The 22890-nt window shown below is 52.6% G+C and overlaps 4 protein-coding genes across 8 annotated transcripts; 2 read left to right on the plus strand and 2 right to left on the minus strand.

Moving 5' to 3' along the window:
• The first annotated feature begins 2416 nt into the window (after positions 1–2416).
• On the plus strand, positions 2417–5200 carry TSPAN31 (tetraspanin 31). Of its 2 annotated transcripts, none has more exons than XM_082665885.1 (6): positions 2417–2613; positions 3162–3329; positions 3601–3681; positions 3981–4112; positions 4431–4544; positions 4645–5200. In XM_082665885.1, the coding sequence occupies exons 1-6, from the start codon at positions 2551–2553 to the stop codon at positions 4717–4719; spliced, it is 633 nt and encodes a 210-aa protein (XP_082522011.1). In that variant the 5' UTR covers positions 2417–2550; the 3' UTR covers positions 4720–5200. The 2 variants fall into 2 exon arrangements, with proteins under 2 accessions (XP_082522011.1, XP_082522012.1); XM_082665886.1 differs by having other exon boundaries at positions 3162–3290.
• A 152-nt stretch (positions 5201–5352) lies between these two features.
• Positions 5353–8247, minus strand: CDK4 (cyclin dependent kinase 4). Of its 4 annotated transcripts, none has more exons than XM_082665881.1 (8): positions 8122–8237; positions 7551–7677; positions 7142–7277; positions 6859–7026; positions 6585–6694; positions 6279–6329; positions 6006–6141; positions 5353–5772 (listed from the first exon to the last, which is right to left on the minus strand). In XM_082665881.1, exons 2-8 carry the CDS (start codon positions 7640–7642, stop codon positions 5680–5682), a joined length of 786 nt encoding a protein of 261 aa, XP_082522007.1. In that variant the 5' UTR covers positions 7643–7677; positions 8122–8237; the 3' UTR covers positions 5353–5679. The 4 variants fall into 4 exon arrangements, with proteins under 4 accessions (XP_082522007.1, XP_082522006.1, XP_082522008.1 ...); XM_082665880.1 differs by having other exon boundaries at positions 7441–7677; XM_082665882.1 differs by lacking the exon at positions 7551–7677 and having other exon boundaries at positions 8122–8247.
• A 3138-nt stretch (positions 8248–11385) lies between these two features.
• Positions 11386–14973, plus strand: MARCHF9 (membrane associated ring-CH-type finger 9; the record flags this gene model as incomplete). Its single annotated transcript, XM_082666251.1, has 4 exons — positions 11386–11742; positions 12797–12952; positions 13574–13766; positions 14018–14973. 4 exons carry the CDS (start codon positions 11386–11388, stop codon positions 14350–14352), a joined length of 1041 nt encoding a protein of 346 aa, XP_082522377.1. The 3' UTR covers positions 14353–14973.
• A 3887-nt stretch (positions 14974–18860) lies between these two features.
• Positions 18861–22703, minus strand: CYP27B1 (cytochrome P450 family 27 subfamily B member 1; the record flags this gene model as incomplete). The annotated part of the gene is made up of 9 exons (XM_082666479.1): positions 18861–18974; positions 19303–19500; positions 19780–19858; positions 20067–20239; positions 20447–20619; positions 20703–20903; positions 20985–21187; positions 21702–21892; positions 22509–22703. The coding sequence occupies 9 exons, from the start codon at positions 22701–22703 to the stop codon at positions 18861–18863; spliced, it is 1527 nt and encodes a 508-aa protein (XP_082522605.1).
• Positions 22704–22890: the final 187 nt, after the last annotated feature.

Below are 22890 nucleotides of genomic sequence, written 5' to 3' on the forward strand. Positions count from 1 at the left end.
GCTAAAAGCAACCTCTGGCCCTGAAGCCCATGGCCCCACAGCCTCCAAACCCCAGAAGGCCTCTTCTGCTGCGCCCCAGAACTCCCCTCCCCTGCCTGCCCTTCCGTCTGTCGACTTCACTTCCTGACTGGTGAGTTTCAAACCCACAGCCTGGGTCGGCACTACCTCCTACACCACCCACCCCCTCTAGCGTTGGCCTATCAGCTCTGCCAGCTGGTCCCTGCTACGATTCCCCAGCCAGGTGGATGGAGAGACCTTAACAAGCATCCCAGGGCATCCTGCCAGAGGTGGCTAATTAAGATGGGTGTTGGTGCTGGGAGAATGTGGCACACCAGGTCCCAGGTGTAATCCCAAACTCTTGATGACCTACAGGTTTGTATTCAGTCTCAAACTCTTACAGGAATCCATACACACCCGGTCTGCCACCTTTAATGCCCTGCATTCCAGCTTACAGTTGTACTCCCCACCTACTCCGCACATCCAAAGAGTTCAAATACTTACCTCTTGCAATGTAACCCTTCCTTAGTCGGCTTCCCCACTGCAACCACCTCCTGCTTTAAAGGGCCAAGTAGGTACAGGGAGAACAGGTTATGGAGGACAGTAACCTATAATCAGACAAAACCACAAGGCTCCATGTTCAATTAGTTTCATAATAATTAACTCATCTATAACACTTAATAGTTTACAACACACTTTCACACATATAGACTTCACGACAGGCCCAAGGGGTAGGATTTTTATCCCTATTCTGCAGAAAAGGAAACTGAAGCTCAGAGAGGCCAGTAAGAGGTGACACAAGGATACCGATCTAGGTCTTCTGATTATAGTCCTGATACCCTTTTCACTACACCAGCCAACTAAGATGCTTGCCAACAAGTTCCCCTTATCCCTAATACCACTGTCTTGCCCTTGATTTAGGACCTGAGAGAGAAGAGGGTGGATGAGGAATTGAAGGACAGAATGAAGATGCAGGGGTGGGTGAGGGGGGAAATAGTGGATAGTTTGATGTAATCATTTTGTTTCAGAGCTCAAACCTTTCTGGCCCTGCCAAATGCCTCTTCTCCTGCGTATCTAACTGATACTAATTCGTGAAGGATAGCGGATTTTAATATATTAATGTGTAGCTGGAGAGGAGAATTAGGGTTAGGATTACCCACGGGCAACTGTAAAATAGCCCGAACAGTAATAACTAACAATGAGTGTTTACTATGTGCCGGGTACTGTTCTAAGCATTCTATATACATATATTAACTCATTCAATTTTCACAACAACCCAAGAGGTAGGTGTATTGTTATTTATCCCCATTTTACAGATGAGGAAACGGGCACAGGCCAAAGCTTAAGTAACTGGCCAAGGTTACACAGCTAGTAAGTGGCAAAGTTGGAACCCATGCAGTCTGACTCTAGCGGTAAGATGATGCCACTTACGCAGTCATAGAATCTAAGTACGCACAAATGTAAATCATTCTGTGGGTTTGAAGGGAGGTTTTTCATTTGTGTTCCTACTATGACTGCCTCTTTCTCTTGGGGGAAAGAGGAACTATGCCCTTTCCCATCCCCACGAAGAAGGCCGTGTGTCAAAGCACTTATTTAATAATAAACAAATATTGATCAACCACTATGGCCGCGCCTAGTGAAAATGTGGACTCCTCCTTCCCCTCATATTTATGCATATTCCAGACCCCTCCCTTTGTCTTTTTTTTTTTTTTACGCGCCCAGGATCAGGCATGTACTCTGAAGACTCCAGCACACTCATGTCTGTACCTGTGGCTTTGTCACATACAGGAATGCGCTGGCCCGAGGCTGCTGTTTTTCATATTGAATGTCTAGCATGTTCACACATCCCGTTAGGAGGGGATATGGAACAGACTATGTGTACCAGTGGACGCACTTGCAAACATGTATTTGCTAGGTGTCGCTGTGCCCAACCCGGGGCCTCTGTAGCCGGGGTAAATAGCTCAATATTTTGCTTCTCTGGGTGCTCCAGCGTGTGACGCAATAGCAGCGAACGAGGGCGTCATCATGAAGTCACTGCAGGAGAAGGGGAAAGGGGCGGGAGCGCACTCCCTTGAGGGGAGGAGCCCTTTCACCCGGCCCTCGAAGCGGCACCTTCTCTCTCTTCACCGGCACCTTCTCTCTCTTCACCGGAGTTTCTCTAGAGCCTCCTCCCTCGGATAAGACCTCTTCCAGCTGCCACCACAGAAAGCTCTGTTTTCAATCCGGGGTTTTGAAGTTTAGGCTCTGGTCACTTTGAGAATCTCTGGAAGCCCTGCCCCCAGTTTTAAGTTTCATCCAATAAAGAACCTAAAGGAGGGGCCGGCAGGCGGTTCAGTGACGCAATGCAGATTGATTGGCATTCAGGCCATCGACGTCCTGGATTAGCCCCGAGTTTCGCCAATGCAAAGGCAGGGGTGGGACGGTGCAGGCGCAGAGGATTGGGTTTGGCTGGACTCGATTTAAAGAGACAGAAGCTGTCGGGGTCCAAGAAGACGGTACCCACGACCCTCCCCCCAAGTCCTTGGGACCACTTGGGTCCCCAAAGCTGGGGAGATGGTTTGCGGAGGCTTTGCCTGCTCCAAGAATGCGCTGTGCGCGCTCAACGTAGTCTACATGGTGAGGTTTTGCAGGTGGGGGAAGCTTCAGGGCGGAAAAGCGAGCAGGGAGAATCTCTAGGGTACTTCCGATGGGGAGAGGGGTGTACTGGGGATTCCAGGAAGATTCCCGGGAACTTCCGGCGAAGAGGGAATTCCTGGGGACTTCCGTGGGATGAGGGGAGACTTCCGGTGATCAGAGCGTTTGTCTGGGGGTGGGGGTAATGAACTGAAGGCTGTGGGCTTAAAGGCCCAGCCCTCCCTCTTGTGAACTTAAGTTTCTCCCAAATAGAAGTGATGGATGAAGCTAAACGTTCCATTTTACATTCATAGACTCTACTATCCCTGCCACCTCCCACCCCTATCCCAGCCGTTCTGACCTCTGATGGGAGGAACGCCCAGGGATGCTCCCGGCCCTGATAGTAGCACCTCCTCTCCTTCATTCACACAAAACTCAGTTCTTTTTTGTCCAACCCCCGGGCCCCGCCCCCCCCCCCCCCCCCGGCCATGGCCTTTGGCTGTGGTGCACACTAGAATTCTTTTGAGATGTACCTGCTCTGTTTCCCATAGCTGGTAGGCTTGTTGCTCATTGGAGTGGCTGCTTGGGCTAGGGGCCTGGGTCTGGTGTCCAGCATCCACATCATCGGAGGAGTCATCGTTGTGGGAGTCTTCCTTCTTCTCATCGCGGTGGCTGGACTGGTGGGTGCTGTCAACCACCACCAAGTACTGCTGTTCTTTGTATCCTGACCTGAAGTGATGGGGGCACTGGGGCTCGTGGGAGGGCCGAGTCAGCTAGGAAGTTAGTGACAAGGGTAGGAGACCTCAGGCACCTTGGGGATATGCCGCCTTGCCCTCCCTTATACCATACTCTATGAAACAGAAGCTGATGATTTTATTGTTTTCAACTGACATAATTTTATAAGTTCTATGACTAGATCAGATAGTTATTATAGGTGGAACATAAAATAATCTAGGACTTTTTTTTTTTTCCCATAACTCTTCCTCTCAGTACATGATCATCCTTGGTTTGGTCTTCATCTTCCAGTTTGGAATCTCTTGCTCATGTCTGGCTATTAACCTAAGCAAACAGGTAAGAGGGTGCCCTTTCAGGTACTTGATTTTTTTCCACCTCTAACCTCTAACTCTACTCTCAGTCTGGCCCCAAAGGTCATTCTTAGGTCCACTACTTCCAGCATCTGGAGCCATTTGCTTCCTCTGGGATGTCTGGCTAATTGTCCATGAGGACGATCCAGAGGAAGTGGGTAGCTATCATTGTGTCTGCACCTTTGCTTCTGAAGGATGTTAACTCCCTTTACTCGAACTGGGATCACGATGTAGGGGGTTCTTAAGGTTAGCAGCAAGTAATTTTCTTCTGCCTGTACCCTGCAGACAGATGTCATCAATGCTTCCTGGTGGGTCATGAGCAACAAGACCCGGGATGAACTGGAAAGAAGTTTTGATTGCTGTGGCCTGTTCAACCTCACAACCCTGGACCAACAAGATTATGCTTTCTGCACTGCAGTGAGTTGGTGTGGGAAAGCGTGCAGGGTGCCAGGGCGGGAATGGACTGACACTGGGCAAGGCCAATGCCCAAATTGGCAGATTTGAGTTTGAACGTGATTGCCTCTCCCTAGTAGCTCACTTGTATTGGGGCTGTGTGCTGGTGGGAGTGGTGGGGTGGATACAGAGACTAGAGAATTAGCCAAGTGAGATTCCAGTCTGTAGGGTACTGATCAGGAACTGGAAGATAGTTTCTAGGGTCATTCACCATAGATATTAGGATAGAGCACTGTAACGATTCTGCATCCTCAGACACACGTACGTGTGTTTTATCCTCAGATCTGCAAGAGCCGGAGCCCCACGTGCCAGATGTGTGGAGAGAAGTTTCTTAAGCATTCCGACGAAGCCCTGAAAATCCTGGGGGGCGTTGGGCTCTTCTTTAGCTTTACAGAGGTAACATTCTCTAGTTCCCTTATGTCCTTTCTCTGCATCTCTAAGGCTTAGCCCCAGAGATTCAGAAATGGTGCTTATCTCTTTCCCTTTGCTTCTACAGATCCTTGGTATGTGGCTAGCAATGAGATTTCGGAATCAGAAGGATCCTCGAGCCAACCCCAGTGCCTTTCTATGAGACTTTGGATCCTTCTGACTTCTCTCCTGCTGTCTGCTTTCCCTAAGATTTTTCTTCCTCCCTTAGGGAAAACCTGGGGTCTACAGCCCTTTTTGTTTGAGAAAAAGGAAAGGCCCTTTGCTATGCTCCCTAAAGATGACTGAATAGCTAGGCTTTATGCCTTGGCACCTTTTGTTGGGAGTAAGATTATAAGGAATAAAGAAAAACCTTCCTTCCTCTCTCCCTAAGTGAATATGGGAAGCTCCTGGCAGTGCATGAAATGGGATGGGGATTGGAGTCATTCTTGGCTGTTTCCCCTCTTCTCCCTTCCACATACTAGACCATCTCAACACATCTTTGCTCCAAGAGTAAATCAGGGACAGATCCAGAGAGAAAACCAAGCACTCTTGTAATAAGCAGGACTCGGTTTGGGGAAGTTCAGTGAATATAAAAATAAAAACCATTTAAACTCCATAATCAAAGAAGCAACGTAAGTGCCTTTTCTTCTCTTTAGTTAGTTGAGGGGCTCCACTGACTATGTAGGCCCTGTGACCTAAGGAGAATGTGCGGGGAAGTTCCATCTTCCAAATGGTTTTTTCAAATCCCCAAACGGCAAAGCCAACCAGAGAAAGAAACATTAAAAAAAAAAAAAAAAAAGACCAGATTTCTTTGTTTTGTTGTTTTTCCTGTATAAAAAAGGATCCCAATATCAAGGTATAGGGAAGGGGAAGAACAAGGGACATACCCCTTGGCGTAAGGACACAGAGGGGGCAAGAGGAGGATAAGCCTCAAAAGGAGGGGTGGGAGGGGAATGTCATTAAGGCAGCAAAATATTCTCTATAAAAAGTTGGAGTCGTCTCCATAGCCTCAGAGATGAAGGCAGAGGATCACCTTCTTAGTGGGGGGCTCTCCACTCAAATGTTCAAAGGAAGGGAAATGTTGGCTTCTCTTCTCTTGGTTCTGCTGCAACCATTCCATGGCTCACTCTGGGTTACCTTCTGCCTTATGTAGATAGGAGTGCTGCAGGGCTCGGAAGGCAGAGATCCGCTTGTGTGGGTTAAAAGTCAGCATCTCCTGAGAAGGGAGGCAAAGGTCAGAAAACCATGAAAAAAGACTTCCGCTCACCCCCAACAATACCAGGGATGAGCTATTTTCTATATCCCTCTTTGTGGACAGCCATTCAAAGCAGCAATAAAAACTAGCCCATCCACCAACAAGTCTCAGTAACCACCATGTGTTTGGGTCCCTTTTATCCTGCTCCATTTTCCACCCCAATCTCACCCTATGCCCACGCCCAAGCCCAGTACCAGCAGCAGCTGTGCTCCAGACTCTTCCATCTCAGGTACCACCGACTGCACGGGGCGGGGCCCTCTAGGGGAAAAGGCTCCTCGGGGTAGAGACACATCTCGGGGCCAGTCATCCTCTGGGGGCAGTCCGATCAGGCTATGGGGAACAGAATTCTGGTCAGGAGGGCCCTTCTCCAGCCCCCATCTCCAGGGGCAGAGCCAGTTGCCATTCAGGGCTCAGCAGAAAGAGAAGGACTCAGAATGGAAAACTCTTCCCCTCTGCAGGTCACTTACTCAAAGATTTTGCCTAACTGGTCAGCTTCAGAGTTTCCACAGAAGAGAGGCCTAAGGTGAAAAGAGACATTCATTTAGGTAGCAGTCATTTTCAAAGATACGGTAGTAGAACGACTACTGCTTAGTGGCTCAAAACATAGGGTAAGAATAAAGGGTTACGAAATTCCTAATCCCACGACATTTCAGACCTGCTGGTTATGGACCAGGTGGCCAGAATTCAAGTGGAAGAGTGGGCAGGGGATGGATGTGGTTTACGAATATGAGATTTGGGAAATTCAAGATGTTCAGGATACTTGGGCCCCATACTTTCGACGAAACATCTCTGCAAAGATACAGCCAACACTCCACATGTCCACAGGTGTTGCGTATGTAGACTGCAAAAGAACTTCCGGAGCACGGTACCAGAGTGTAACAACCTAACGGGAATAAGAAGAGTGGATGAGGGCCCTACGAATTACCCTGAAGCACAACTGCTTCACTAAAGTCAAGGATGTGACAAACACATGCCTTCTCAACTGCTATGGGCAATCACTCTCCTCCCCCAGCCAGAACCCATTTTGGCTGCCATCATTCTACTGACCACAGGTGTAAGTGCCATCTGGTAGCTGTAGATTCTGGCCAGGCCGAAGTCGGCCAGCTTGACTGTCCCACCACTCGTCACCAGAATGTTCTCTGGCTTCAAGTCTCGATGAACGATGCAGTTGGCATGAAGGAAATCTAGGCCTCTTAGAAACTGGCGCATCAGATCCTGGTTTGGAAGGGGGAGGTACAGAGAAACTGAACTAGGCACCATACCTGAAATCACAACAGATGCTACTACAAAGGTCCCAATCTACCTCTCAGTGTCTGCCCACCTTACTCACCTTGATGGTCTCCACTGGCAAGCCTGGCGGGGGTGCCTTGTCCAGATATGTCCTTAGGTCTTGGTCCACATGCTCAAACACCAGGGTCACTTTGGTCTCCCGGTCAGTTCGGGCTGTGGCACAGACGTCCATCAGCCTGTCCGGAACAAATGGTAACTCACTGTGCAATCATCTTTGACCCAACATGGCCTCCTCTATTCCCTCAGGGTCCCCACTTCTCTCCTGACCACCACTCCACACCTATAGGTTAGGTTGTCTTTTCCCTTTTACTACCCACTCCCAACCCTCCATCTTCTCACCGCACAACATTGGGATGCTCAAAAGCCTCCAGCCGCCGCAGTAAAGCCACCTCACGGACTGTGCTGATGGGCAGGCCCCCTCCAGCACCTCCTCCATTGGGGACTCTTACGCTCTTGAGGGCCACAAAGTGGCCACTGTGGGGATCACGGGCCTTATACACCGTCCCATAGGCACCAACACCAATCTCAGCCACTGGCTCATATCGAGGGGTAGCCATTCTCAGACCAGAGGAGACCCTACAATCACAGAGACTCCTACCACCGAAATTCCTTCCACAGTTCGGATGGTATGAGCCTGCAGCAACAAAGTGACTCCCACAAAAGACATCACAAAGACAACACCAACAGCATCCCGTCCCTTTCCCAAACTTCCATGATGCCGACTCCCAGGTAACACAATGACCCTAACCCCAACCCCTCCAGCCGCGTGAGCTCCTAGAATAAAAAAATGCATTTTCCTTTGGGGCGATCGAACCCCGCACAAGGTAAATGCCACACGACACACTCCCTACATCGAAGACCCTACACCCAGTCCCTGAAATTGCACCTTCCTACGGCCACAAAGGCACATATCACACCCTGCCCCACTTCCCGCCCTCGAGCGACCCTTCCATAACCAACCCGCGTAGGAAGCCGTGGAGGGCGACTATGGTCTCCATTCCTGGAAAGGGCTACACTTACCTCACCCCGTGTCTGGAGCTGCGGGGGCGGCCCGTTATCGGGGCCCCGGAGCCGGTTCCTGCCGCGCCATACACTAGAGCTCGGTTCGGGGCAGCTGGACGCTACGGGCCCGACCATAGACACAGGCCACAGGCTAGAGCGGCCCCCTTTACCCCCACCCTCACCATGTGACCAGCTGCCAAAGAGGCGCGCGGAAATCGAGGGGGCGGGGAGAACGCCGGACGTTCGGAGCACGTGACCATACTACTCAGGCGCAGAGGGGCAGCCGGGAGCGGCTTTGAACGGGAAGGGGGCGGGGAGGGGAAAGGGGCGGAGGGGCGATGGCAACCACGTGATCTGTTGCTATCACACGTGACCGCTTGACATTGCTTGGAGAAGCAGAGGTGTGGTTACGCAGCAGGGCACGTGACTGGCTGCCGTAACTCTGGATCGGGGCTGGGGCGGGAGAAGAGAGAGGGTGGAGTCCAACGCGATGCCATGGCAACCTGGGCCACCCAGGATTCCCAACACTGGGCTGGAAGCCGAGCCTGAGTGCATCTCCAGTCTCACTACCCGTCTCTCACTCTCTCTCCTTGTGGGGAGGTGGGTCGGGGGACGGGAGGTGGTGCTGTCGTCTTTCTGCTCCACCGCTATCGGAAAAACATATTCTCATTTGTGTCTTTGTTTCACTCATTCAACAAATTTTTACTGAGTCCTGCTTCCTGTATTTATGTGGGGGTTTTGTTTGTGTCCTTTAAACTAGTGATAAGGCTATCTGTAAAGATATAGCCACATATTTTATATGTGGTCATATAAAATAGGGAGTAGACAGTACCCATATGAGGGCGAAACTAGGATTAAAGGATTGATGGAAGGAAGATTAATACAGTAATCCAACAGGAAGAGTGGCAAGGTAATACCCTTCCCTCTTCTCAACTTTCACCTTTTCCTGGGAGTGTTAAGGCAGAGACCAGATACCTTCTGGCAGAGAAGTTATTGATGAGCTGGAAACAGGAATACTTGACCTTTAAGGTTCTTTTCTGCAGTAAGATGCTATGACATATGTGTGTATGTGTATATATATGTGTATGATACTATATACAGCACATATAGATGGATAGATATAGGAGTGAGCATGTGCAAGGAAGTTACCACCACTCTGCATGAAAATGACTGTGCCCTTCTGCAAAACCTTGTGACTCCTTATATGGGGTCATTGTGTTTCCCTTTTTTCCCCTATCGCAAGCTTTCTTAGCCCTTGCCCCTCCTCAGAACAGACTTTTCCCAAATAGCCTCTGTTCACAGACATCTAGGTAGACAACAGGCAAGTTTCTCTGACTTCCCTTGTCTTACCGGCTCCAACTTCTTTATCTCCCAACCCTTTGGGTGAATGGGAATAAGGGAAGGAAGGAATCAGTGTCTCATGTATGATAAACTGTCTAAAATCTGAAACCATTCTATTACTCTATTTGCTCTCCTTGTGCCCTAACTTCTATTCTCCTTAACCATCTGCCTGAGGATGTAAGAGTTCAGGCTTGAGATTAATATAAACCATGCTCCAGGGCAAAATGGAAGACATGTCAGTATAGATTCCCCCTCTTTGCATTCTGCTGGTTGTAGTTCTGGGCCCTTGCTGGCAAAGGCAACTAGGACACTAGTAAGAAAAATCTCAAGGTCCTAACTGGCTAAGGGGCTTGTGAGGAGTATGTTTCATTGGCTATTTTGCTAGGATTGGTTGGTTTGTAAACATTCTGGAAGGCTAAGTGTCTCTGAGTGTGTCAAACTTCCATCCTACACCAGCAGGGTCCACTTTAGCCTCACCCTCCACTCACTGTTTTTAAAATAGAAGTCATCCTCTATGTTGACTTGGGTTCCAGCCCCTTTTTCTGATTCATTCATCCACCATCCAAAATATTTGAATGCTTCATAAGAGCATTACTCTCCTTAATCACTTTCTATTGAGGATCTTTAGTTTGACAGTCTGTCCCTGATTACATACCCTCCCTTCTCCTGTTAATTACTCTTTCAGTAATTATTTTTTTCCATTGTGTTTGATACAGTGAGCTCCCCTGGAATTCCTTTTCTCTAAGCACTGAAAAGGAGAGGAGAGGGAGAATGTAAGTGTAAGGCAGAAATAATGTGATGAGGGGGTACAACTGGTTCTCAGGGTCAAGACCCCCATAAAAGCAAAGAGCTAAGCATGTGTGTGTGTTACGTATTGTTCACTTCAGTTGCAGTGGTGGTGGGTCAGGAGAATACCAGGAAAGACACTCATCCCTTTAGCACTCCAGTCTCCCTTGCTCACTCACCTCCCTCACACATTACAATTACACACTTCTGTTTCTCTTACAATCCAATTCGATCCCTTACACACTCATCTCTTTTCCATAGTCACACACCGTGCACACTTTTCAGTCTTTTGTGTAAAAGTGTTTATTGCTTGAGTCCATCTCTTGCTCACTCACCTCTGACAGTTGCATAGCTTGCTTTCTTTGCACACTCCCATTTTGCACAAGCCTCTCCCTCCCTGGTGCACCTGCGTCTTTGACCACTCACCTTCCATCCTCACCCGCTCACCCCCCCCAACACACACACACCCATTCACACACCTATTCTACCCGAGCGCACACCCCTTTCCTTGGCCACTCCTCTCCCTCCACCCTCCCCCGGGCTCGCACACTCGCCCCCGCCTCTGGGGACACCTGCTCGTGCCGGGCAGGGCGGGGATGCGCAGCCGCGGCCACTTCTCCTCCTCTCCCCTTCCCCGCCCCGCCCCTCCCTCCATCCCTCACCGGCTCCTCGGCTCCCGCCCCGCCCGCCCGCCGCTCCGGGGGGGTCTCCGCCGCCGCCGCCGCCGGAAGGAGCCGCCATTTGCCACCGCCGAGCGCACGGGCCGAGCCGGAGCCGCGAGCCGGAGCGGGACTGGGGCCAGGAGGACGGCGATGGGGGGCGGCCCCGCCGCAGGAGGACCGGGGCGCGTAACCCCGGGAGCCCGGCCCGCCCCGGACCCGGACCCGCGGGGCGCGACACCCTGAGCCCCCCCTCCCCGCCCACTGCCCCGGCCATGGCTGCCCGCCCCCCCGCCCCCGGGCCGCCAGCCCTCTCGGCCCCGCAAGCCCCGCAACCCCGGCTGTGGCAGCAGTGAACGGCTCTCGCAGGCCCCGAAGACCCCGGCCGGGCTCGGCTCTCCAGCGCGCGCCCCCTTCCCGGCCTTGTCCTCTCCCTTCCCCCAGCCGCCCGAGAGTCCCCCTTGCACGCCGCCCCCCGCCCCCCGGCGCCCGGACGATGCTCAAGTCTCGGCTCCGCATGTTCCTGAACGAGCTGAAGCTGCTGGTGCTGACGGGCGGGGGGCGGCCCCGGGCCGAGCCGCAGCCCCGGGGGGGCGGGGGAGGCGGCTGCGGCTGGGCGCCCTTCGCCGGCTGCTCGACCCGGGACGGCGACGGAGACGAAGAGGAGTACTACGGGTCCCAGCCGAGGGTCCGGGGCCTGGCCGGCGACAAGGAGCCGCGGGCCGGACCCCCGCCGCCGCCCGCGCCGCCGCCGCCGCCCCCGGGCGCGCTGGACGCCCTGTCGCTCAGCAGCAGCCTGGACAGCGGGCTCCGAACCCCCCAGTGCCGAATTTGCTTTCAGGGCCCGGAGCAAGTAAGGCCCGGGCATCCGGCGGCGCAGGGAGGGGTGGGGCGCGCACCTGGGGCGCCCGGGGAGACCGGGAACAGGGGGCGGGGCCTGAGGAAGCTGGGCGGGACCCAGCGCCCGGGGTGGAAATGGAGTGAGGTTGGGGGGCTTGGCTGGAGACTCCGGGAGCGCAGATTTGGCGTGGAGGGGGATCAGGGGTCCCCAGGAAGGGGTGGGGCTTTCTCCTGGGAGGGTTCAAAATCTCTCCCCTTAACCGAGACACCCTTTCTCGCCCACTTCTCTCACCCCAGGGTCTCTGTAGGCTGAGAGGGCCTATCCTCTGAGAGGTGGGCAGAGAGAATAATGCTTCTTGAAGGGAGGGGTCCAGCCGGTGCCCTTGCCTTCCTCGATAGTTCTCTACGTGGGGCACTTTTCTTCATTTCCCATTCCACAACTTTCCTTCTCATTCCGAAGAATATCCTCTGTTTAAATGTTATGGACAAAGTTGTCCCGGGATAGTATGGGGGGGGGGGGTCTCTATGTCGTGAGAAATTACTCTTTGATTAAAGGGGAACACCCTCCACTCACACCCTTAGGATTTCCCCCTTTTTGATACGTGGAAACTGAGGACTGTAACCTATCCCAGTCTGCACCACATCTGTGAAATACTTTACAGTGATGGGGAGTGGGTTAGGAAGGCATGGCTCAGAAGCTCTGACCCTGCCCTCCTGTCTCTCCAGATCCTAAGTGGTAGCCTTCCATTTGGGAACCTTTAAAGAGCACCCGTCTCAAACTCTGGAAACACGGAAGACCCAGTATTCACCGGCCAACCCTCCCCCGCCCCCCTAGTCCCTTTCCATGTCTCTTCTGTTGGGCCAGGGAAGTTTACCTTGAGCTCTAATTTTTTTCTTTTAGGGTGCAGCCTTAGCTTCTTGCCTTGTTTTGGGTGAAAAGCCTGATTTTTTTTTTTTTTTTTTAAGGTGGGAGACTGACCTGGAGAGGAGGTTTTCCTCTCCTGTAGTGGAGAGAACTGGGGTCGGGTGGCGATAGCTGACAGGAACCCTCCTCACTCTTCCTCCAGGGGGAGCTCCTGAGCCCCTGCCGCTGCGACGGCTCCGTGCGCTGCACGCACCAGCCCTGCCTCATCCGCTGGATCAGCGAGCGGGGCTCCTGGAGCTGTGAGCTCTGCTACTTCAAGTACCAGGTCCTGGCGATCAGCACCAAGAATCCCTTGCAGGTGAGGTGCAAGGGGAGAACTCTGAGACTGGGGCAAGGGCCTTTCAGCAATTAGAATCAAGGACCCTCCAGGAAGCCTATTTATCCATTTACTCTTGATTTCAAAGTCACCCTTCCTACCATTGCCATAATTTAGTATCTGTCTGTAAATCCTCCTTTCCTTCATTTACTCACAAAGACATTTATTGGGCGCCACCTGTGTTCCAGGCCCTGGGATAACAAAAGAAGAAAAGATGGTAGTGCTGCTGCTACTCCTGGTAGCAAACATGTAGAGTTTTCTATGGGTCAAGTTCTTGGTGTGTATTAACTCTTTTAATCTTCATAATAATCCTAATAGTTATGTTACTCAGCCAGTAAGTAATGGAGTAAGGATTTGGAATTCAAACCTAGATGGTCTGGCTTCAGAGCACCTGCCTGATCATGCCTTTCTAAAATAAGACAGAAAATGGTCTCAATGTGAGAGATGCCACATTCTAGATGTGATCAAGGCACAGAGAAGCAGATTGTTAATCCTGCCTGAAGGGTTTCTGGAAGGCTCCTGGTGTATCCTTCTATTCAGGGCCACCCTAATCTGGCCCTCTGTCTCTTTCTGTGACTTTTTGGAGCCTTTTCTCCCACACAGTGGCAGGCCATCTCCCTGACGGTCATTGAGAAGGTCCAGATTGCAGCCATAGTTCTGGGCTCACTCTTCCTTGTCGCCAGCATCTCCTGGCTCATCTGGTCCTCACTCAGCCCTTCAGCCAAGTGGCAACGGCAAGATCTGCTTTTTCAGATCTGCTACGGCATGTACGGCTTCATGGATGTCGTCTGCATAGGTGAGGATACCTCTCTCTCTCTCACCTGCTCAGCATCTTTCTCCAACTCACACACTTAATTTTCCCTGTCCATTCCCTCAGTTTCATGGCCACATTTTCTACCATTGGGGGCCTTTAGGGCTATCTCCCTTCTCTGCTTCTCCAGGCCCTTTGCAAATTCTGTCTCCTCCCCCTGGAGAAATGCTTGCTTAAGTACCTCTGGCCTAGGTCTGGGCAGCAGTTGACCCTGGATTTCTTATCCTCTTGCTCAGGCCTCATCGTCCATGAAGGCTCCTCTGTCTACCGTATCTTCAAGCGCTGGCAGGCAGTAAACCAGCAGTGGAAGGTCCTGAATTACGACAAGACCAAGGACATAGGAGGAGATGCAGGGGGAGGGACGGCAGGGAAGCCGGGCCCCAGGACCTCACGGACGGGCCCCCCCACTGGGGCCCCCAGCCGCCCCCTGGCCGCCCAGCGCATGCGGACGCTCTTGCCTCAGCGCTGTGGTTACACAATCCTGCACCTACTTGGACAGCTGCGGCCACCAGATCCCCGTTCCAGTTCCCATTCCGGCCGCGAGGTTGTCATGAGGGTCACCACAGTCTGAACTAAACTCCAGGAGTGGGGATCTTGAAACAATGCATCAGCCAGAGATAAGCTGTCATGGCTGCTGGAGGTACCACCTGGACAAGGTGTTTGGGGCACACTGCCCCACCACTGAGGATCTCTGTGGGCAGCCTCAAGCTGGAGACATTGGCCTCTACTGCCCACTGGGTAGAGGTGCCTGGATGACATTCCAGCCCCCACTGACAGCTCCCCACACTCATCTTGCGGCAGCCAGTGGGCAGGTGGGGAGAGCATCTTTTCTTCCCTAGAGAACCGTCCTTACCTCAGCTCCTAGGGCCTCCAGCCCCCCAGCTCCACTATGGTGACTTGGTGAAGGGGGTCCAATGCGAGAAGAAAGGGGCTGTAGACCCCCCCCAATCCCCACCCCATGGCCACAGGGCAGCTGGCAATAAGACTAGTATACATTGACCTCCCATTCCCTGCATGAGGGTGGGGGTACTTCCCCCGCTCCACCCCCCATTGCATGGGGGGAGGGCATAAAGAATCATTTATATGCACGTGGAGACTCCTTTCTCATCTGGGGCTTTTCTGGAGGGTTGGGAGGTGTGGGCAGTTTTCTCTGCAGAGGCTGCAAATCCCAAATGCAGCAGTGGATTCTGAGTTGGAGGTGTAACTCCCACTTGGTGGTGAATAATTCACATTGGCTGCTAGGTGGCAGTGCTCAGAAGTATCTAAGGGGTGGACCTGACACCTGCGTGTTGTGTGATTTAGAAAAAAATCTCTCCACCGTGGTTTTCCTGTCTACCTCATGGGGTTGGACTGAGGATAAATGAGGGATAGGTTGAATGCCATTGCAAAGAAAATCAGTGATGGCATAAAAAGATCTCTAGACTAGTTGATGGTCCATTTATTTCAAATAATAGCTGGTTAACAAATTCCAAAATGTTTTTCATCTGGAGTTGCACAGAGCCTTGGAAATTCGTGTTAAATGTTATAATAGATATGGAAAATATGAGGGGAAATAGACACTGCACATGTGAAGGATCGTGGTTATTTGCAAGAATGAGAGCTCCTCCAGCCCCCCTAAACACTGGGGAATGGGAAAGGCTGGAGCAATCCTTCTAGTTCTGGGGATCTTGTGGGTTCTAGTAATCCCTACCAGGTAATGTGCTCACCCAGAGAAGTGGTATGCAGTGAATTTGGGCTCGTTTGGAGTAAGACAGACAGAATTTCCTAGAGTTATGAGTCTCCAACCCCAGTTTAAGCTACTGCTGTGGCAATTCAGGGTCACAGGTCTGATCCTGCTGTGCCCCAGCTAGTGATATTAACTGGAAGATGTGCTTGGAGGCAGCAGCATAGAGGGCTGTTGTTTATAGAGAAAAGGTTTGGGAAGGACTGGTTAATTGTCAGCCTAAAGCCTGGTCCCTTTCTCTCGAGGCCTTGGGGCTGTGTATTATATGAATGATGTCTTTTATGTGAACTATCCCTCAGCAATTAAAATAATTACTTCATAACATTGCTTAAGTCAGATCCAGAGGCCTTTCCTATTATTGGTCCTCTCAGGGAAGATTCTGCTCTGCCTTCTCCCTGGAGATGTTTTGGGGACAGTGCTTCTCTATTAAAGGTCACATATCCTTGCCCAGGAAATGGTCTTCTCCATCCCTCTCCAAAAGGGGTCTTGGTCGCTGTCCACGGTGCTGGCACCCAGACTCGCCTGGGAATATAGGAACCAAAGCTGTACTTGGGTTTGAGTTACCTGGAAGTGTTGAAGTGCATCACCTCCAGCCTTGGAGGGGATCAAAGTGGAGAGAGGACTGAGGCTGAGCCTCCCATTTTTCCAGTGGGAAATCGTTTCCCAGAGAGAGAACCTTCCACATTCCCCACCTGGGGAGACAGAAGGGCCAAACTTCACTGATTTGCCTTTCACAGAATAGCTGGTGGAGACCAAAAGGGAGACAGTAAATCCAAGTGACTCTTAGTTCTTATCCTGGCAGACAGGGCTTAGGTAGCTATGACACAGTTGAGGCTTGTGCCAAGCCTGGGCTGTCCCCTACAATGGCCGCACATGGAGGCTCAGACATGCCCAAGAGCATAGGCACGCTTACACACAAACACACCGCCTCTGTTTCCACCCTGCGTCCTAAAACGAGGCCCAGTGAGAAGGTATGTTCCCCTCCCCTTCAGGACCATTGGAGGTCTCGGTATGGAAGTTGGGAACAGCGATCTGTAGGGTCCTCTCTCCTTTCCTTTTTCCACCTTTAAGAGATTCTTGTCCAGGAGAGGGGTCATAAGAACTGCTGCCCTCCTCAAGTGAGCCATCCTATTTTCCCATGAGGAGTGTGGGTGTGCAAAATCTTCCCCAGTGATTCCAGGGGAAAGAGTCTGAGAGGAAGCTGGGCGTTACTTCCCCTCCAAGCTCAAAACTGCTAAATATCGGGTCACTTAGGTTCAAGTTGAGCTTAGTGGTAGGGAACGTGAGTGGAGACTGAGAACCCAGTAGAGAAGGAGCTGAGAGGAGGGGCAATAAGAGCACACAAACCTTGGTCTCTGCACAGGGCCTTGGGTATACCCTGCCCCTCTGTAGGTCTTACATAAATAGATACCTCCCAGAAGGCCAGTGGCTGACGGAGTTTCTGCAGTCAGGGAGCCATGTCTAGGGCAGGGGCTGAGGTGGTGAGAGGAGGGGGAAGTGTGAAGTGAAATCTCTGTCTCCATCTGCTAATTGGAGTGGAGGGGAGCAGGAGGAAGGGGAACAAGTCCTGACACGGGGAGGGTAAGCTAGGCTACAGAAGGAGCTGCAGGGAATGTGCTGAGAGATGTATTTGGATGGAAGATGAGTTAATCTATATACATCACAAGGGGAGAACGGAGCCCAGCCTCTGGGGGGCCAGATAATGCTGACTCAGGGAAACAGAGGCTCCTGCTGCCCACCCCTCTTCTCCTGCCTCGGTGCCCTAGGGCTCCTGGCCACCTCCACACTTGGCTTTCATCCTGTCTGTCTGACTTCACTTCTCTGTATCCCTGTCTTTCTCTGAAGGAAATTGCCTTGGAGCAACTTCTCCAGAGAGGACAGAGTGTCCATGCTAGGGTGTCCTTTGGTCCTGGCACTCCAGGTTCCAAAAGCACTCTTCTACCAAAGAGTCAGCCGTCTCTGGCCGTCTCAGCAAGTCCCTATCCACCCTTTTAACAGCCTAACCCTCGAAGCTACTTTTCACCACCATCCCCTTCATCTCTTACAGGGAGCCAGACTTGGCTGTTCCCACTACAGATAGAAATGTGTCTGGCAAAACTGACCAAACATAAAGAATAATTTAATAATTAGTCCTCTTCATGTACCTGTGATAGTCCCCCAAATTTTTATAAATCTTGTCCTCAATGATCTTCTCTATATTTTGGAGATAATTAAATGTAGAATGACAAGTGAATAGTAAGTTCTGTGGTTAGTCTTTAAGTTAAGATAATAAAAAATTAAAATTGCTAAATTACCTAGACCACAGTTCTGTAATTTAAATCACTGCCTCAACCTGTGATGGCCGTAATTATTAAAAGTATCTTCATTAATTAAGAAAAGAAAAGAAAAGAAATGTGTCTGGGTTTGTGATGCAAACCATTCTCCCAGGTGTCTAGACCTCCCACTGTTATGGGGTCACTCCCAGGACCTAAGAAACCAAAGTGGAGGATTTGTATGATGGTCTGGCCTCCAGGTCTTCTAGGAAATGAGAGTGGAAAATAAGTCAGTCAAAAGTCAAGGATGGAACATTCAATTTTTTTTTTTATTTAAAAACTGAATATTTAAAAACTTCAATATATAAAAGGAAGGCTTGGGCAGGGACAGGTCCAAAGATATCTCTGCCTGTGACCTAAGTGGTGGGACAAGCCAAACCTAATAGTGACCAGAGAGCCAAGGAGAGTTTTTTAAAAATCATACACCAGGTGAGGATAGACTCACCTTCCTAGGGGCAAGATGAGAAAGGAGCAGGGTAGACAGAGCCTGGTAAGCTGCTTATCCCTTCTGCCACATTGCCCAAATACAATCTGAGAATCGATATGGTGTCAACCAGTCAGGGATAGGCCCTGGCAGGGTGTATAAAGACAGAATAAGACCTCATCCTTCCTCTCAAAGAGCTCACATGCAAGGAGAGAGGATCAACCAGGTGCAGACCAGATGCACAATTACTTAGCTCATGCCATGATAAGTGCTTAGCCAGCAGCAAGAGTGAATACTGTGAAGCCCCAAAAGGCCAGTGGTCGAATTCTTCCTCAGGCCACCCAGCATTATTAGTTAAAATCAGAGCTGGCCCTTGAAGGATGCATATGATTTGACCAGAAGGGCTAAGCAGGCAAATGGACCATGGTTTTCTCAGGGCTTGCTGGGTCAGGCCAAGTGCATATTTCACACCTCGATCAGGGCTGCTTCAAGCACTTTGCTATGGTCTTTTAACCAGTTTGGTCAGATAGGCCACAGGGGAATACACGTATCTTGGTCTTGTGCCTGATAAACGCCTATGATGAGAGAAACGGTGATGATGACAGTGTGCTTCCACGGGACTATCTGTCCACAAACTGTAGGTTGATGCTTCTCTCAGGTACCAGGACAGTCCGGGTCATGGGTCTGATGGGGGCAGCACCTGGCTCAGGCTGCACCTCAAAGTGGATCAAGATCTGGAAAGGGAGGAGGAAGGCTATCACTATGGGAGGGGTCTACAATGGTGGGCTTGATTGGTAACGGGCATTATTAGTGTTAGGATGGTCAGTGTTGGAATGGCACCTGTGGCGGGTAGGGGATGTCTTAGTTAATGATGGTAAGAGATTGTGGTAGGGAAAAAGATAGTCCAAATACCCTCACTCACCCTCCAGGCCTATGATGGGATTGACATATTTCAGAGGATTAGGTCTCCCAAGTCTTATATATTTTCCTATGCCTATCAGGAGAAGAGCTCATGGCTTTAGAGCTCCAGTCTGGGGAAGGTAGAAGATCTAGATCACTCACCTGGGCCAAAGCCATTTGCAGCTCAAGCTCTGCCAGGCGTCTCCCCATGCAGCTGCGCTTGCCAAAGCCAAAGGGGAGAGAGGCAAATGGGTGGGAGGCTGGACCATCCCCTAGCCAGCGAGCTGGACGAAAAGAATTTGGCTCTGGGAACTGGGCGGGATCCCTTGAAGTGGCATAGTGACACAGAGTGACCAGCGTCTGGTGAGGGAGGAACACAAACTTGTCAATTTGGGCTCAGGAACAACGCCAGGAGGGAATTAGAGAACAGAATCTCTGGACTGGGACAAAGGCAGGCTCTGGTTGGTTGTGATGTGGAAGTTTTCTGGGGCTACTTTTCTCTACTGCCCCATTATATCCTAGAGAGGCATTGAGGCCAAGGAGAGGGTTTGAAGGGCTTATTGGGAGTATTTGAGAACAGGAACAGTCCCAAGGTAGTGAGGGATGGCTTAGCAAAAGGGGCCCATAGGCTCTACTCACATTTTTGGGGATAATATATTCACCCACACAAATGTCTTTGTCTGGGACACGGGAATTTCCAGGTACCACAGGGTACAGTCTGGATTGCAGGGCACAAAAGGGAGACAACAAGATGAAGCTGGGGGCTGTAGCCTCCCTCTCATGCCCACCCCCCCAACTTCCAAACCCATTCTTGGCCAGGCGTAAAGTACCATTTTCCTCTGATCTCTCTCCCTGCTCCCATCTGCTAGCTGCTTCCCCAGCCCTTCCCCAGCATCTTCTCTAGCTCTCCTCTTCTGCCCCCTCACCTTAGCACTTCCTTGATCACAGCCTTCAGCAGGGGCATTTGCGACAGAGCAGTGGCTGAGGGGTGGGCACTGGAGCCGGGGCCCAAGGCAGCTGTGATCTCAGAACGGAGTGCCGTCTGGACTTCGGGGTGCCGAGAAAGTTCATACAGAGCCCAGGAGAGCGTGTTGGACACCTGAGGGGACAGGTGAGAGCGTCAGAGGGGTTGAGAGTGGGGACCCAGCATAGGGGGCAGAATCTGAGGCAGTCTGGAACCCAGGAGGTGCTAAGCCAGGCTGGCCTGGAGGACCATAATGGATCCCCTGCAGCAGCAAAATGGCCCCTGAGATTGAGGAGGTTAAGCTGCGGAAGTGGGACTCCCAACATGGAGGGAGGACCTCACCGTGTCCACTCCAGCTAGCAGCAGCTCCGTCACATTCCCTAGGATGGACGGGGCAGGCAACTCTTCCCGGAACAGGAAGTAGGTCACGTGCGTCCCAAATCCCGTGTCCCCCTCAGACTTTCCCTGGCTCCTCATGGCTACTTCGGCCTCTCGCCGCTCCACGTGCTGCTGGGCTGCGGGCACAGGGGACAGGGACGCCTCACTACCGCTGAACAGCTCTATGCTCCCCCACTCCTACTTCATTTCTGTGCTTTACCAAATGCAAACATCTGGTCCCAGTCTCGGCAGAGGCGGTCCCAGGGTCCGGGCACGAGGCGGTGCAGCCAACCGGGCATCGCCATGGTCAACAGTGTGGACACAAACACCGATCTCACCGCGCGGATGAAGGTCTCTGTGTCTGGCGGCACTTCGGCCTCCAGGCAGCCGAGGCGGGAACCCAGCAGCACCGCAGCGATGCCTGGCCGGGAGGGGGCGCTGTCAGGGCACCGGGAGACCCGGACCAGGTGCCTCCTACACTTGCCCCTGTCTAGGGACTCACCTTCTAGTCCAAACTTGTAAAACTCTCCTGCCACGTCTCGAACCAGGGCGGGCGGCCCAGCGCCCAGTCCCCGCTGGCGCCGCAGTCGCCTCACAAGGTCACCGACCACGTCGTGCAGGGTCCCGGCATAGCGGGCGGCCGCCTGAGGCCGGAGGAGGAGCGGGGCCAGGAGGCTGCGGAGCCTCTGCCATTCTTCGCCTTCCCTGCGGGGGTGCGGAGAAGGGGCGCATCAGGGCAGACGGTGGTGTGTAGAGGCGGCCCGACGGGGCTGGCTGCGCTTGAGAAGGAGCGTGTTGGGCTGGGGTGGCCAGGAGGGGGGCTGCGTCTGTTCCCTTGGGGGTACAGAAACCTGCCCCTGCCTGCACCCGCTTTCCATCCACTCTCCTCCCCCCCTCCTCGTTACTCATTTCCTGCCCCGGAGGGGGCCTGGGTTCCTGGGTAAGCTGAGTCACAGAATCTTACTTTACATCTAGATCCTGGTGCCTCAGCCCCTTCCGTGAGTTCCCAGGATTCTGGCTTCAAAAGAAAAAGAGCGGAAAGCGAGGCGAGAGCCGGGCTCTACCTGAGCTTGGGCGAAACAGACTGGGGTGGAAACGTCGATTTGCCAGAAGGTTGGGGGAAACGACCGACCTCCCTCCACATCCCCAGACTGCCTCCAGACCGGCCACAAAAGAGCAACGCAGCTGGGCGTCGGGGCTTTGGGGCCAGAGGACTCACGCGGTGAGCAGTCCGCAAGCCCGCTGGCGGCGGCGACGGTGCTCCGCCCAGGGTGAGAAGCTGCAGCGTTCGGGCCGGGGTCCCTCCTGTCGTAGCAGCTGCTCGACGAGTGTAGGGGTCGCCACGTACACAGTGCGCACCGTCCCGAAGCTGGCCAACCACACCGGCCCAAAGCGCGCGGCGCCCTGCACCTAGGAGTACAGGAGCAGCGGACACTGGAGACCCGGGCCGGCAACTGCCACCTCGGCTCGTGCCAACGCCAAGGGCGTCGTTTGGGGTTAGAAAAGGGGAGCTTCTGCTCTCAAGCAGTGTAAGGCTCTGATGCTGCAAACCCCTCCTCCTCTTTCCCTCACTTCCCATCCCTAGGAAGTTTGAGTGTGTTTGGCAAAACGGGGGGCTGGCGGGGAGGAGGGACTTGGTGCAAAGCTGACATTCTGGATCTCTCTTTGGTCACCTGGGCGGAGAAACCCCTAAAGGTTCCTCACGTGGGCTGTCCATCTCAGGACGAGCCTCCACTGAATGTACAGGAACGCACTAACTTTAAGCCAAACGTGCCTCCCGCGCACTTGTCCTGGATCTACCGAGTCTCCAGAATTCTGCACAGCGAGAAGGCGCTCTCTGAACGCACTCCTCTGCTGGGTGTTGGGACAGACTCCGCCCCTGGGGAACCACCGACCCCAGTCCCAACTTGTCTTTTCCATAATTCATGGGCATCTGTTCTCATTGGCCCTCCCTCCTACGTTCTGCACTAGGGTGTTGTTAAAGCCAACCTCCCCAGCTTGCAGTCCCGAGAACGGTGCCCTCTACCTGAAGCTCGTGTAGCCGTGACAGTCCCCCCTTGCAGAAAAGTTCAGCAAGGAAGCCCGGCGTGGAGGGGCCTGGGATGTCCGCCAAGCCCCGGGGCGCTGAGTCCGAGCCTCTGGAGCCCAGTGAGGCGCCCAGCTCAGGAGGGCAGCGGACGCGATGGAACACTCTGGAAGCGAGCTTGAGGGTCTGGGTCATGGTCTGGCTGGGGAACCCGGGAAAGAGTGCTTCTCCGGAGCGCCTTGCCCCAGCTCCTATTTAACTCTTCGGCGCGACAGTGGCGACGCCCCCTCTTCAAGCTCCTCAGCCAATCCCCTCTCCTGAGTGGTCTGTGCTGGGGATGAGCACCCAGGAACAGTAGGCGGGGCCGGAGCTGCCACAGAGG

This window comes from Grampus griseus, assembly GCF_964374135.1.
Source record: "Grampus griseus genome assembly, chromosome: 11".
Classification (NCBI taxonomy): domain Eukaryota; kingdom Metazoa; phylum Chordata; class Mammalia; order Artiodactyla; family Delphinidae; genus Grampus; species Grampus griseus.